Source organism: Osmia lignaria, chromosome 12 (genome assembly GCF_051020975.1).
Source record: "Osmia lignaria lignaria isolate PbOS001 chromosome 12, iyOsmLign1, whole genome shotgun sequence".
Taxonomy (NCBI): Eukaryota; Metazoa; Arthropoda; class Insecta; order Hymenoptera; family Megachilidae; genus Osmia; species Osmia lignaria.
The window spans coordinates 5,711,577-5,727,817 of record NC_135043.1 but is presented as its reverse complement, the minus strand read 5'-3'; the positions used below and the strand labels follow the sequence as shown (position 1 = coordinate 5,727,817).

At 43.6% G+C, this 16,241-nt stretch overlaps 1 protein-coding gene across 4 annotated transcripts in view; it reads right to left on the bottom strand.

Annotated features, from left to right (window-relative positions):
- Positions 1-3,788: 3,788 nt before the first annotated feature.
- Positions 3,789-16,241, bottom strand: part of pxb (putative Hedgehog signaling attenuator pxb) — a 190,635-nt gene continuing 178,182 nt past the window's right edge. For all 4 annotated transcript variants that reach the window (XM_034320837.2, XM_034320835.2, XM_034320838.2 and 1 more), the window contains 3 exons: positions 11,445-11,556; positions 8,618-8,962; positions 3,789-8,528 (listed from right to left, as the gene is read on the bottom strand). In XM_034320837.2, coding sequence (XP_034176728.2) covers positions 7,942-8,528; positions 8,618-8,962; positions 11,445-11,556 — 1,044 coding nt within the window. In that variant the 3' untranslated portion in view covers positions 3,789-7,941. The remainder of the gene's footprint in view (positions 8,529-8,617; positions 8,963-11,444; positions 11,557-16,241) is intronic.

The window sequence follows — 16,241 nt, the reverse complement described above, 5'->3', positions numbered from 1 at the left end:
GGTCTGGAGATTATGGGGTTCGCTGAAAGAGCGACGGGGGAGATCGAGATATATTACACCGGAAACTCGGCATCGAAATAGTTTTTCATTTTGCTACTGACAGGATTATCGTCTTCACGGTTTACACGCGCGTTGGCTACTAAAATGTTTTCTTCTGCTTTCAAGTTAATAATTCGATCGTCCATTGGAACGGCAAAATGGTTCGTAGAGAAAACTATTCGGTGATCGGATTACTGAACTAGATTTCAAAGCCATAGCTGGGCAACTGCAAATATTCTCTGCTTAAATTTTTAAAACCCAAATGGCCACCGTTTACGGACTAAAATTAAAAGCAATATCTATTTTCGAGAACGCGTGGAGCAGGTAACTTTTTCCCATGCTCGTTCTAAAAATCACTATCCATCAGTTGATCGTTGAATAGCGATCAATCAGGTAGCGTTTGATCGACGTTAACACGCGATTCGACATCTTTATTCGGTAGAAAATTCTCATTCGATCAGCCATGTCGAATCACGTTCAAATATACCTGTCGCGGTGCATAGATCGACGATGGCGTGTACGCTCTGTTACTTGGTCGCTTTGACAAAGGGGCTTACACCCGGCGAACTCTATCGAAAAGCGTTCGAGAGGGTGGTCACGATCAAAATATCATTATTTCCGTTTTACACCCTTCGAAACTCGATAACGCTTTCTCGTAATTGACTCGCCCCAATGAATGACCACAGCGTAGGTACTATCGTCATTGTGGGTAATGACAGGATTAAAACAACGGTTCGAACCAATCCGGTCGGCATTTAATTATTACCAGCATCCCGCTTCTATCGTGACACCCAGCCTCGTTGCCGGCATATATGTATGTATTCAGAATGCAGCATTTTATTGACCGACCGGACAATCGAGTCGCATATTTACACGTACAAGCGCGACATGGCTGGCTCGCCAGTGAGCTTCCCTCTCGGTCTATAATTGAAATTTAAAACGTCCCGAAATCCGGGGATTAAATCGCGTTTGCGCCCTGGTTTCATCGCCCCTATATCCCTTCTCCGCCAGTTGGCCCGTTGATTTTGCATCGGTAAGCCTGACTGTGTAAACGATCGGCTGATTATTCGATTCTCGACTTGAAAATCATTAGAAATCGTCAGAAAATCACAATATTCGACGCGAGTTACCGCAGTGTCTTGGTTGCTGTGTATAATCATCCCTCAACTCGGAGCTATAGAAGTGGTGCTCTGCCTCGAGTAGTGATTATCACGTGCAGATGTACGAAAGCTTCATTACACCTTCGGTCGCATTATGTGCGCCACTTGAAACGACTGGAACGAGCACAGTGGGCCGCAAGGTGTACCGTAAAAGCGTCTGGCTACACCGTCGCCTTCCTTTTCATCTCGTTCCTTAGAAAGCTTGTGTGCGAAGGGCTAGCCGTACTCGTCCATTGCGCAATTAGCGTCGCCAGCTAGCTTTTCCTTTTTCTCAGAAATTTTTTCTCGTATTCGTCTTAGCCCGCTTTTCGTCTGGGATGAGCGCATTCACCAGATACACATACGTACAGGGAGGAAGAGGAGGGAGAGGGCGCGTTAATTGCAGGGCCAACCCTCGTTGGAAAGCAACGTCTCTAATCTTCTGTGCGGGAAAGGCGAAAATAGAAAAAGAAGTAGGCCACGGGTGACCGAGGTTTTCAAAAATGTATAAGCCTTGCATAGGGAAAAATTGTCCCAACGTGCTGCTCCAATCAAGCTTTCCGCTCCGAAAGATTGTTAAGATTTTTCCTTCTTTTAATCATTTCATTTTTCTTCTTTATTTCTTCGTCGCCTCTTGTAAAATTTCCTCTTCTTTCTTCGCTCAGCAATTGTTAATAGTTCTCGGAAACCGGCGACGCATTTTTTCTCTCCACCCAAGAAGAGTTATTTCAGCTTTGTTAGCTGGAAGATCATCAAGTTGAATTGGCCATTTCCAGCTTATTTAACGATTCATCCGACGGAGTCGCTTTAAAATTCGTTACAGCCTGGAATCTGGGACGCTGTACGGAATTTGTTTCCCGTGTACCGTGACTTTTTGCCGGGTCGAACACGCGACTGCAATCCACCCCGTCCGTGCAGTTTCCCTTGCAAGGGGTTAATTTTAAATGGGTTAACCGAAAAACGAAACTGCCTGGCTATCGAGCACGATGAGTTTGCTTTTTGTTTAATTTAAATGGACGCGTACGGTAAGTGAGTGCAAAACAATTTAATTAAAAATGGCCCAGGTGACTTATAGGGCGCGGATATAAGACGTCGCGTGGTTGGAGAAAATTTAATTTAAGCCGAAAACATTGCAGCAAGTTATGGTACGATCCCAGGACGGAAAGAAGGCAACAGAGGGTGCATTTTCATTAATATTGATCATCGTTGCTGCTCAGTCATGCGGTTCTTGTTTTGCATCCAGCTGCCCGTTTCTCGCACCTTTCGACCTTTCATCCTACGGCGATGCTTTCCCTGCCGTCCGTTGTCTCGAGTAGAACGATAATTAATTTCTTTCGCTCTCGGCTCAATTAATAATGTTTCGTTGCTTCAAAGTCCAACGGTACGGATTCGAGATGAAAATTCATCGCGAACTACCTTCCCTTACCACCTGGCTTAAAAGTGCTCTTCCTTCAGTTCGAAAGATCTTTACGACAGTTTTCTTCGTAACCTAAAAGAGATTCTCTTTCTCTTTTGTAGAAAGAAAAGTGAGGTCGAACTGTAGTAAGAGAGTTTCTTAACAACTTATGGAAGTACCGTGAAAAGAGCTTCGATTATTAACACGTTTCGTGTTTCGGGTATTCGCAACTTACCCCTGTGACTTTTCGTTCCATTTGCATCTGCTTTGATTTCTTCCTTCTATATCGCACTATTTTTTATTTTGAATGATCAATGATTTTGATCGATGACCATGATCGCAGCAATCCCAACCAGCCTATAGGTTCTCTCCATCTCCCGTTTGTTCTCGTGAAAAATCACGGCAGTACCCCTGGTTCCAACGATCGATACTCGATCTCGAGACCGTTAACGATGCAATTTTCATCGGATATCCGGACGGGCGCGTTTCCCACCGAATTTCGTATCGTAAATGCATTCGTAACGATGAAAAGTTTATTCCGTGACAAATGATCTCGCAATGAAATTTGCATTCGCGTTAACCGACGCATGCTTAATGGAAAACACGAGCGGGAAATTGGACTTACGATCGAGTTAGCTGCATCGTTGTTGCCGATTACTTACGCTCGTTTATTTTTAACAATCGATGAATATATTCAAACATCGACGACAGCCATCTCTACGATAATAGAATGTAAATTAATTATTGAAAAAATTATTAATAAAAGGAGGAATGATTTTTACTTCCCTAGGAAAATAATAATTGCAATTTCCATGGCAGGAGTCTGTATCAAGCGGAGGACTCTGCAGTTTTAGCTTCTGCTCCGTTATTTCTTCTTTAAACGATGATAGAGTTCGGGGACGGGATGACTGAAAATGACATTAGGCGTCGGATGAAATTGAATAGTAAATCGTTTATTAGTACGAAGGTGTGATAGTGTCTCGAGTTAGCCTTGGCCGACATTCGTGATTAGAGTGAACCTGTGATACCATAAGGTGAACGAGTGTGATAGAGTTTTTATTTTTCTTTCTTAAATGATGTAAGAGATAGATGTTAGAGCTAGTTACCCTGTTCTGCGAGCTGGTGTTCTCCCCATCGATCGGACCGATTTCACGAGCTCACATTTTTATTTATTTATTTTCTTTTTTATTTTTTACGACCTTTATCTTATCCCCTTGTTTCTTTTTTTTTCATTCACCCTTCCATTCGATTCACCCTCAAGACGGCGCGATGGAAAAGGAGAACGCCCGTGCAAGCTAACTTTCAAGAATGCTACTTGTTATCATCCGAGGTACTCTAGTGCCTATGTTTTCTGTCATCTGATTTTTTTTTTTTTTTGCCTATATCGCTAAATCGCAGCTAAGATTAGCGAGACTGAAGGGTACGAAAGGGGTGACAACCCTCTGTTCTCCCGTTCGAACGCAACAATAAATAATAATCTCGCGACTCGTATACGCGTTTTCAAAAAGGGACAAGAAATCTTCCTATCGTTCGTTCGTTCTTACGCTTCCTTCTCAAATTTTCTTCCTTTCTGCCTTGGTTCTCGCGCCAATTGGCCAGCCAACGAAATGCTCGGAAGGAACGAAAAAACGAAAGGCGAAAATCAAGCTCACCCTTGTTTATCTTCTCTCAGCATAGTGATAATAATAATAATAATCAATACGTTATACGCGGTTTGCATGAATATCGATAATATAACAATTGTTCGATTGCGACAAAGTACGTGTTGGTAGCGAATACAAAGATCGAAGGGTAGGTGCCTAATTGACAGAAAAATTCCTCCGGGAAACTGTCGAGAGCATTTTTAGCAAGTGAATACTCTGCTAAAAATTACTTTCAACCCCCTATCCACTTGCTAGAAATACTCTCGACAGCTCCTCGAGCGAGTTTCACCCTTAAATGGGCACCTACCCTTAACCGGGGCATAAAAACGATACTTTACCCCATTTTCTTTTAAATAAGAACAATGATAATAAATTAGGTTTCGTCGTACCTACTGTACACGAGTTGTGTGTCTCTCTTTCTTTCTGTGTGTATACATATACTTTTATATACCGTATATATAAAAAACGATCTCGAGAAACGTTTGACTAACATGGACGTAAAATCGTACAAAAGCGTTTGCCATTCTAATTCCATCGTGCGTGTTCTCGCGACCCGCCGTTCGTTCGCTCCTTTCATTCTTCTCTTCCTGCACTCTTTGATTGTACGCATCTTTGATCATACGTTGTGACTGGTCGTGCGCTTTCTTTTCCCCCCCCACCCCACCCCCGATAAGTACATGTAATACCACCTACAGTTCACCTTTATTCTCGAGCGCGAGCTCGTTACACCCTCGAACATCCCTCGTCTAGATCGATACTCGTGTTTCGTGGTTTCCTCGTCGTGCGAAAAGAAAGCAGAAAAATAGAATTTCTATGTAGACTTTAAACAGTCTCCTTGGGCGAATTTTTATAGCTTTGTCGTCGCGTGAGAAATAAGGGTGGTTTCGTAATTGTTTAATTTTCAATTATTTTACGAATCACTGAAGCGTGGAAAAAATTTCTGAAAGCAAGGGTAGTCGAGGGGGTAGCGCCTCGCGACCGTGTGTCCGATAGCGGTGTCCACTAAGTAACCTACGCACACACCTGATTTCTCGGCTCGTACATATAAAATTATATTTACAACAGAGTGATCTTTATTTTTTTTTTCGTGAGGTATTCGCTCTACATGCATCTAAAGTGTGTACAGTACCAGGAAGCGAAAGGGAGGCAACGGGAATCTGGATCATCTCCAGACAATCTCTTTAACACGTTGAATGGCACAATGAAAATACTTGTATATTGATCATTAATGATATTAACACATTACGTACCACGTTGATCATCGAATGGACCAGGATTTTTATCGAAGGCACAACTTCAATTAAGGGAGGAATTATGGTTCTCAGTTTAGCATAAAAGCAAAATAGAAAACTAATAATATAATTGCTACTTTTGGTAATGAAAATTTTGCTCCTAGTTTCAAAATATTTATTGTAACTCTTGAAATTCATGTGGCACGGGATGTGTAAGAATTAATTTTGTTTAGTTACCTTGAATTTTAGGGTTTAAAATGACTCTCATGCCATTTAACGCGTTAAACGATTAGAAAACCTCATCTCACCGGCTTTTCATCGTTTTCTCGTTTTTCCTCTCGCACTTTTCATCTCACTCTCGTCTTGTTCACGCGTTAAGTCTCTATCGGCGCTATACAACGCGCTGCTCGATATAAATAATTTAAAAATTATATACTTTATATATATATTAAATTCATTCTCTGTTTCTTTTGTCCATTGCTCGTCGCTTCAGGGAACACGTCACACGTCACACATGCACGCACACGAGATAGTTCGATAACGATATGATACAGGTATGCTACACCGGGGCTATCCCCGGACACGTTTCATCTTCACCCTTTCGCTTCCTGCATCGTTTATTTACACGGGATCGCTCGCGAATAATGCTTGTCCGCTTTCTTAAACTCTACTGTATTGTTATAGCTATAGTTGCCTTTTGTATCGTGTACCAGCGTGTGCAGAGCCTGTACAGCCTATTAAGAACACTGTCCTTTCTATCATCCTTTCAGAATCTTCATCTTGGTCTGTCTGTCTCTCCATGGCAGCGTGATCGAGTCGCCTCGCGAGCGGAAAATCGTGCGACTACCGACGACATACCGTACGATATTAATTAGAATCGTTAATACTACGAGGGTACGTCATCGCGTGAAAATATGGAGGGGTTTAAGCTTTCGTTTGATCGATTTCGAAATTGTTTATAAAATATGAAGAACCAAAACTTATGGTTATTAGTGTTACGCTAAAACGTACCCTAAAGCCCGATGTCCTCCCTGCAAATACCATTTCCCGGCAAGATCGTTTCGATTCTGTGAAAAATGAAAAAGGAACATAAGGAAACATATTGCACTGTTGTTGTTTGATCCGTTGGGAAAGGAAACCGTCTTGATACGCGACGAACCATTGTCAACAGCTTTCAAGTTATCGTTTTGCCAGGTTTGTAGAAGAGCTTTGAGAATTTGGAACAAACAGGGAAAGGGCTCGCAGAAAGAAACGCTATCTATTCTCTTTGGAGGAGCATCAAGGCTTTCGCGAAAGCTCCCGCTTTCTTTCCTTTCTTGATGGATTTTCTTTTCCTTTCTTTATTTTTTCTTGTTTCCCGATTCAAACGCGCCGCGACCTCGTACGAGATTGCAAAAATAGGAGCGTGTCCCCTTGATCGTTCGCGTTGAAAAAATCCGTTCCTGCGTTCTTACGTTATACGATAATTACCTAGCGTTCGTAATTGACGAGGAAAAGTTGCAACTTTGTGCTTAAATTACTGGTGAAACTACTAGCGTGTATGTACGTGTATGCGTGTACGTGGTACCGAATGAATTCGTCGCGAGTGTCTAAGTGCACGAGAAGGTATTTAGGTGCTATTCTAAGTATCTGTTCCGGGGACAAACGCGTATGAAACTGTTCTCTGGTATTTTTTTTTTGTACGTTATTATGGCTGATATCTCTTAATCGAGGGCAGTCTTTGCGAAATTGTTTAGGATCGTTTGGCAGTGGATCGGTTCACCTTTTCCTTCTCTCTATGAAAACGTTTAAAATCCATTCGTCACTGTGGAGAGACGCGGTAGGTAGTCGCACGTCTCGTCACGATAACTCGTCGACGTTATATCGTTAATTATATTTTTAATAATAATCGTCTCGCGAGCAGCTCTACGTGTATTAAATTACAAACTAGAAGGCTAAAAAGTCGGATTACTTAATAGCGTCCTTTGGTACCAGCCTGAGTCTCATTAGATTACAAATAATTTCTTTAAATAGTCTTACTAAATCACTAAGAGATCACTGTGTTTTCCGTGAGTGTGTTTCTGTCGCGCCCTATAATAAACCTGATCGTCGACGTTTTATAGTCTTTTCTATTGCTCCGATAGATATCCTTTGAACCACTAAGTTCCTTCTCATCATCGTTCGATACGAAATACTAAAATACAATACTTTCTATATCACGCGCAACAATTATAATAATAAAAAAAAAGAAAAATGAAAGAAAAAATAAAATACGCCAGCGTATCGTCGCTAGGCGTACGAAAATAAAATTCTCTATTCCTCGATAGACGAAAACAATAAAATGAAAAAAAGAAAAAAAAAAAAACAATTTACAAAATAAATACGCGAAACAATACGCGGGATCGTTACTTTTTAGAAAAGTAATTACAATCTTCTACTTTATCTCTTTTTCCTTATCTTTGTCATCTTTGCAGATAATCCGTTCTTCGAAGGTTGTTCTTCGTGACCAAACATTAGGACACGATGTAATCCGCGGAATGATGGGAATGATGCGAGTTTCGGTGCTTATCCTTCCTGTGATTTGTCCTCGAATTGCTGCTGCGTGTACCGGTGGTACCGGTCGTGCCGGATGTGTGATGGCTGTACCCGCTGTCGCTACCGAAACTACTGTCCGGTTGAGCTTGGTACAACCTGCCGGAAGAAATCTGCTCGCCGTCTCTCGTCGCGTAATACACCGGTTGCGTGTACTTGTCCTCGTTATAGAGACGATCGGTTGGCTGCGAATAGGTGTCCGTGTACTCTCCGCCGACCTGCGTGTAGACCGGGGTCGCGTCCTGGTTCTGCAACCCGTAATACTCGGCACCGTATTGCGTCGAGTACTTGTACTTGTCGTTCGATTTCCGTAACCTGTCCTTGTTGCTTCTGCTTTGGCTGGAATAGTGATGGAGAGGACCTAACACCGGCACACTCTCGTACGGGTTCTCCTCGACCCTGAGCGCCTGGGTGGCTGGCATCGGTGGTACGAAATAGGGTAACCTATGGGCCACCGAAGGGACGGACTGTTGTCGTTGATTGCTATTCGATCGGTTGCCAGCTACACCTGAAATCGAAGGATCTTCGGGTTAAATCTAGAGTCCTTTGAATCGGAGGATTTAGAGCAGAGCTGTATCTATTTCAACCAAGACTCACCGGCTACGCTGGGATAGAGCTGGAGCAACGCGTCCAGCAGCATACCCTCGTGAAACTCTCCCACGTCGTGACTCTTGTCTCTCCTGCGTCTGTCGAGACTCCTGGGACTCCTGCCCCGTTTCTCTCGCGATGGCCTGCCACCGGCTGGACAGGTGCCCCAGGTTGGACCGGTCGAGGTGAGCATCCTAGCCTCGGACGGTTCGCCGACCGACAGCTCGTCCTCGGCGAACTCGTCCTCGCTGGCCGGCTTCGACGACGGCCGATGATGATGCCGATGATGGTGATGATGGTGAAGCCGATTACGTGCGTTCAACTCGCTCTCCTCGTCCGTTTCCGGATGGTCCCCTGGAACGAATGAATAATGCATGAGCAGAGCCCGGCGCGGCATTCGTTGCGCGACCCAGCCACGGTTACGATAATTAATTGGACGGTTCGTTAATTAATTAACGGGCAATCTCTTTTCTCGTGTCAAAGTTACGATCTCCGCTGGATGAAATCAAGTTGAATCGACGGGGTGAGGGTTGCTTTTAATTTTCAGCCGGGTATCAGTGTTGGAATTAATTAGCTGGAGAGTATCCGTTATTGTTGTTGTTGCTTTATTTCAATGAAAACCAAGACAATCGTTGGGCGAAAGTGAAACATGCGATCGTTATTAGTTATCGAACAAGGTTCGAAAACGTGCGTGGAACACGTTTCCGATAGAATCATCTGGATTTTGCATTTATTATTTCTATCTTTTTCTAAATTTAACTGCGATTTAGACTTTTGCCCTGAATAATTTTCGTTCGATGCGATTGTTAGCTGATCGTATTGTTTGCGGGTGAAATCAAATATGTGTTTGAGGTAAAAATCAAAAACGATCATTTTGGTTGGGCACCTCTCGGTTGGTCTTTTCATTTCTCCACCCCATACAGGGTTCACCCAATTTTCGTGTTTCGCTGAAAATCAAAAAACTGAGAACAATAGCCGCGTAACGAACAACGCGTACTGCGTTCCACGAATATCGTCCTTAGACCATTATGGGCAAAAAAAAAGAAAAAATGGAACGAATGAAACATATGGCGTGAATTTGACGAACAGAAGACGCGACAGAAATTATCGCCTAACGATCGAATAAATGGAAAAGTATACACACGTAACGTTGAAACGGACGAAAGTTTATCGACTGTCTCTAATCGACATTAAGCAATCGACGTTCTCGCAGTTCCTCGAATCTCTCGAGGCGTTCCATCTTCGTTTTCCTCGGAACAAGATCGTTATTTACAGAAAAAGAGACGAGTCTCTGTTTACCGCGGTTGAGCTTTTAATCTCCGTCATTCTATATCTTCTCCTTTATCAACGGTTCAAGCGAATAAGCCAGGATTTCCCCGGGGATACCGAATTCCATCGCACCAGAAGAAGCTCTGCACTCGGCACGAAATCCTTTAAAAATCGCGAAATAAAATCTATGCGCCAATGGATCAGCGAAACATTCATGACACCGAAAATCTTAACAAGATAACTGTACCAATCGAAATTTGATTAAAGAATAATTCCAAAGCGAGCATACGGACAAAATTAACCCAGTAAATTCCATCTTCCGATGGCGGCGCTGAGTGGTGCCCGTTCCCGAGCGGTGATTCGGGTAAAAACTTGCAAGGTCCCCTCGGAGTTCGGGCAAAAGTTTTTTCCGAAAGGGATTTCACCGGTATAAGACCACCCCGCGTGACGTTAACCAAGACAAATTATCGTGCCGAAGCGGAGGAATACGATCTCGTATTATATATAGCAAAGGTGTGTGATTCATGCAGGTACACACGTGTTTACGTGCACATATACAGACAACGGATCGAAGAGATGCGCCTCGTGCAGCACGTATATTCGATTACCGCATCCTCGTCAAACGTCGAAAGTCTCATCACCATGCTAATTAGCCATCCGACTAATGGGAAGTATAAGTCAGAGGTCGTGTCACGCTTATCTCCTTCGGGAGAAGGCCTCGCAGTATGGCGGGTCGAGGAGTGGGTGGTTTACACGCGGACAGAGAGGATGAGAGAGAGAGAGAGGAAGGCTATCAAGATACTCGCCAGGGCTAAGGAACAAGATACACGAAGAAGAAGATGAAGAGCTTCCGATTCCGTCCTGACGTAGATTAGACACCGCCGACGAACTTCATCGCCGACAGTTCTCGTCGAATTAATCGGCAGATAAGAACAGCCGGAGAAAAATGATTCACATGATTCTTTTCCACGTTTCGAAGCTGTAGACCTAACTTATCCCGACATTTACCCTTAAGCTTAACGTTGAAAGGGTTCCTGCTCTCTTTAATGGTTTGTGAAATCACGGCTCATGATCGCAGTGCACCGCATTGCCCGCTTGAAAAGCGTCAGTTGTGCAAGTCTGCTCCACGGCAATGAAAATTTCAGCGGAGAAAGAGGGCAGCAGACTTTCGGAAAGTTCCGAGGATACCGGGTCAAAGTTCGGTCTCCGTGGAGTCGGTTCAATATTTGAAAGCGGTTTAACTCGCCAGTTAAGGAAAGGTACATAGAAAAGAAGAAGACACAATACGGTGTTAGCCAACAACAAAGTTCAACCAGATTCAACTCTCAACCGGAAGGTTAATCGCGACACCGTGCAACTGGGATCCTACCTATGTTCTCTGTGAGCAGGATCGAGCCTGAGGATCACGGTCTACACCTGACACAATCTTCACAGGCGAGTCTCGTCTAGAATGAGAGCGCTTGATTGACGTTTCGACGCGATACGAACGAATTTTTCTTTCGAATCGAAAGAATTTTGCTTTCGCGAAGAAAGCAATCTCGTACTGATTTCCCGTTGAATCACTCACCGTTGCTGAGCTCCTCGTAGACGGGATTGTAGAGGTCCTGCGACGTGTACGGATCAGGACCAGGACTGCTACACACGAACACCCCTCTGTTGCTATCCTTCACGTCCAGCATCTGTCGTGAGAATGAAAAATTGTTAGAACGTCGAGTTGGTTTCTCGGCTGAGCCGACTTTAACCCCGTTTAAACCCTTACGACATACATTTACAGGGTGGCTATGTTCGAATACTGTAATCGTCACTTGCTACTGATTAACAAAATCATTAACCCTTCCGACAGAAATTGTCATAACTTTCGCGTCAAGTCGGAAGAGCTAAGATTCCGCAAATCTCAAGAATGAAACGCGTCCTTATTGCGTTTCCGGTCGACAATTAACTCGTTCCCACCCTTAAAGACCCTCGAAATTCTCCGATATCCCGTCGCCCCGGGGCAAAACTTTGGCCAAGGAAACGCTGACGCAGAAACGAGGGGGTTGAAAGTTAATCCTTAAATCAACGGAGAATTGAAGCAGGGAGGATAGTAAGGAACGGATCCTGATTTTATTTATTGAAGCAACAAAAGTGGTTTCAGGTGAATTTCCTAAAATCTGACCCGGTAATTAATTCTTGAGATTTTCTGCTGCTCTGGTTAAAAAAGATTCGAGGAAATGAGAGAAGAGGGATGACGCGACGAGATTGCTGAGATGATCGATACGACACGGAGGTAGTTCATCTTTTCTTCCGGTTAACCCAGTTTCGCGACAGTTGGTTTCCGGTCTTCTTGCTCTCTTGCATTCACGAATACGTCTAAATGGCGACTTGATAACAAATTTACAGCCGAGAATAATAGACACACAGATATTAAATATTTTTAACTGTGAACATTCACCCTGTGTCTTGGTATTTTTTAACGAGCTACGAAACGCCAAGTATCCGAAGAGGTCGAGTTACAAGTTTATAACAACGACGGCGGAAGAGAACAATAGCGAGGAGAGGTTCGAGCACTTTCCGAGTACTTCCTAATAAAATTTGATGGGGTTGATTTTCTGCTTGCATACGTTCCCATTGTTCGTTCGCACGGCGCACTGTACTAGCCGAAGCTCGAAAATGTTTGCACAGCGTTTTGTTTTCTTATTGTCTCGAAACTGCTTTCATATAATGTAAACGATGGTCCATGAGTATTTGCGTTACGATGGTGTACCGCAGTTTCTTTCATTTTCAAATTATAACGCTGTCTTGCAAAGCATTCTGAAAATTTTCAACGCATAGAGAAATTCCTAATTCATCTAACGGACTTTCAAAATAATTTCTCGAAGAAAGTGGAAAGGCAATTGGATATCTGTGAACGATCCGTCGTCCCTGTGACCCCGAATCGTAAAAATCGAGTTACCTAGGTAATCTAGGAAGCGAGGACAGGGAGCGAAGGCAAACGAAACGATCGAGTTTCCCTTCGAATTGAAGTCCCGCGGGCTGCGCTATCAACCACAAAGGAGGATCACTCGATTACTTTTGCTTCGTTTTCATCGCACCACGGCTAGAGGGTTTCTCTCCCTTGCCACGGCCCCTTTTCCTTGTCTTCTCGCATCTCGTCTAATCACGCGTTCCACCCTTCGTGTTTCCGTCTTTCGATTACCTTCTGACATCTCGATAACCGAATTATCAACCTTCAACTACTTCTTTTTTTTCCTCTCTTAATCAACGATTTCTTTTTCCGTTCTTATTTGGTCGAATTTTGTGTTTCATGATTTTTCTCGTCTTGTTTCGAAAGGAAAAAGATAATTTGCAAAATCGTGACAAGGAGAGCGAGAAGAATCAGAGTAGAATCTTCCAAGATTGCTTGCCAGCTAAGAGAGAATCGAGATGCAGTTGGATGATAGACGGCAGAGCAAACGCCCGAAGCTCTTTGCTCTGAATACAGATTCCAAGGGCGATATTATCGCTCTCGAAAGAGGATCACTCGATTACCGGCGTCTCGTTTAGGGCGACAGGCCCGGACGAAGGTAATTGTCGCCCTTATGAAGCGTAGCTCCGGCAATGCAGCTCGAGGGTTCTTTCTAATGGATACGAACGCTTCCTCCTCGAATCACGTCCCCGTAAATTTCGCAAAACTCATCAACGAGCAGAAAGGAGAATCTGGTGATAATTCATTAGAAGTTGACTGCCAATTTCCTTAATAACGAAATGAAAAACTATATTTTCATTTCAGATGACACGAATGCTTCCCTGTTTCCTTCGTTTCCATTTTTTCTCATTTCTATCCTCGAATCCCCGGATGATCACGTCATCTCGAATTTTCGATCCTATACGTTCGCCAAGGGTCTCGACATTCGGACAAATCTTGTTAAATTCCCTTTGGAGAAACAGATAAAGGGATGGATATAAACAGCGAGATCAGGTCAAGCGAGCGTGAAAGAAGGAAGGAAGGAAGGAAAGAGGAACGAGATTGAGATAGAGGTTTGATCCATCGTATCCAACAGCAGGAAGCAATATGTCCGTGCTGTAATAGCATGGAGCACGGAGGTTAATGGGTTGTCCTTAACACGCCTAACCTGCCCGACGTTCCCCCGTGTTTGTCCGCAGTGAACGGCCTCTACGTCTGTTCCAACCTGGCCATCGCACATTGTATCGCGATAACCGGCTACCCTTAATCGACTAATTTACCGCGTCTCTTCCAATTACCGGATATGCGCGAAGAATACCAAGCTATCGATGAACCTAATTTCTCCATGGATCATCCGTTTCTCGACCCTTCAGTTAAACGTCACGAATCTAATCAAACGATCCTGATACACCTATCTCTCTCTCAATTTATTGATCACGAAACTCTACTATCTAAGCAGTTTCAACATAAATTAATATTCTCCGAGATAATTGTCTTGGGTATCTAAATGGAATGCCAGGTGAAATGCTGGTAGAGGACAAGCGAACTGCGGACCAAAATCCACTTTACGACCGCTCCATGTCCATTTTCGTCACGCTTACTTGAAATTAACCATCGACCTACTTTCTCACCGTAAACCACTATAACCTTGCACGCTAGCCATAAGCATGTTAATCTAACCTGACTAATTGTTAGTTAGGACGGGAATCGCGTTAGGTTGCCAAGTCAGATCCCAGATTTCCTCGTTGGCCATCGTTTTCCTCGTTGGTCCTGCCAAGCTGTCAGGGGTCTGATGGCCTAACGAGGTGCCAGGATATGGATTAAAGCGGCGTGATTGAGCCAACAACAGGTGGATCAACGGCGAATCGAGGAGCAACGAGATTCTCAAGATTGAACGTTTATCGGTTTATTCAGCAGGGAAGAGAATCGAAAAGCGTGGGTGTTGCACGTTGGAAACGGAAGTCTCTCGGTTTCGCAAACGTTCACGGTGTCGTGATCGACAGGGGCCATGGCCTCGTTGCTTAACGACGTGTCACGAGCATCGATCCGAGCCTAGTAATCGAGGCAACAACAGGTGGATATTAAATCGACCGACTTCCGGTCCCATAGATTGCCAATTTATTTGCCTATCCGCTGCTTCGCGTTAGCTGTGCCATTGAAACCGGATGGAGAGAACGAGCTTGATATTTTTTTTTATGAAATACTGACGCTTGTTCTTTCTTTCCCTCGCTACCTTTCTAGATGGACCCGTTTGTTCTCATAGGAAAAATTTGAACACAGAAGTGGTTATTCCGTGTCCACGTGTATTTTTCGTTTTATCAGGAGACGATTGGTTCGCGCTCGTCGAAGTATCTTTTCTCACACGATTTTTCGCGTTATTCCCTTCGTTACGTTGTAGTTTCGCAACGTTTCTCTTTCATTTTCCGTTTCACGTTGCCGTCCGTTCGCTTACGAGGGATGCGAACAGGATGGGATGGGATTGTGGACCGGGTGAATAACCACTCCTTGTCAAATTTTTCAGTAAAGTAATTTTATTTTCTTAAACTCCTCATCTCCTCCCTTCCTCTCAATACTTTTAATATACACAGGATTTTATCTCTCTCACTCTCTCGCGTACCTCCGCTCGCTTCTTCCACTTTCGAATCCTACCTTCTCTCGAATTTATTTACACAAGACACGGTTTACCGTACCGTTCACGGCAAAAGACACGTAAACGACAATAAATAATCATAATAATTAATCTGCGCGAGGGGTAATCATTAAAGTGCAATAATTAATCGAGCGTCTAGACAAACGAGGAAGAAACTTAAATCCATTAATTTGTCTTTTACTCGAGTGCACAATTATTCTCACGGATCTCTTTGATGGTTTATATTAATATACGATTATCACTCATTCTCTCGTATTCTCAGCCTCACACTGTGTATATTATTTACAATTTTCAGGTTGCTCGGGTCTAATCTATTTACAACCATGGAGTGCACCTAGACGCCGTGCTGACACAATCGAAAATAATAAGGCCCCTCGCCCTTTCCTTAAAACCTTCCACTATTTTCATCCTCTTTCCGATATCTCGAAGGTGGGTACCGTACAACCCTCCGTTAAACATACCCACCTTTACACCTTGCCATTATTTCTTTCCATCCATTTTGCTTGTCATTCGAGAAAGAGATTGTGCAAGCACGGCTCGTAACAAAATAAATACTGACTAGTCCGCGCTAGTGTCTTCTTCGCCTCGTCATTGATAGCGAGCAAGAGGAACGAAAAGCTAGTCGACCAAATCGGTCGGAAAACAGAAGGAAAGTTGAACGAACGGTCGAGAGTGCCGTTCGGCGTGGAATGCAACAACGTAAAATAGGGTGACTGGCGGTGCAGGAAGATAGAAGAAAAAGAAATCGAAAGAAAGAAGACAGAGACGATTTCTCGAAAGGTAACACCTGG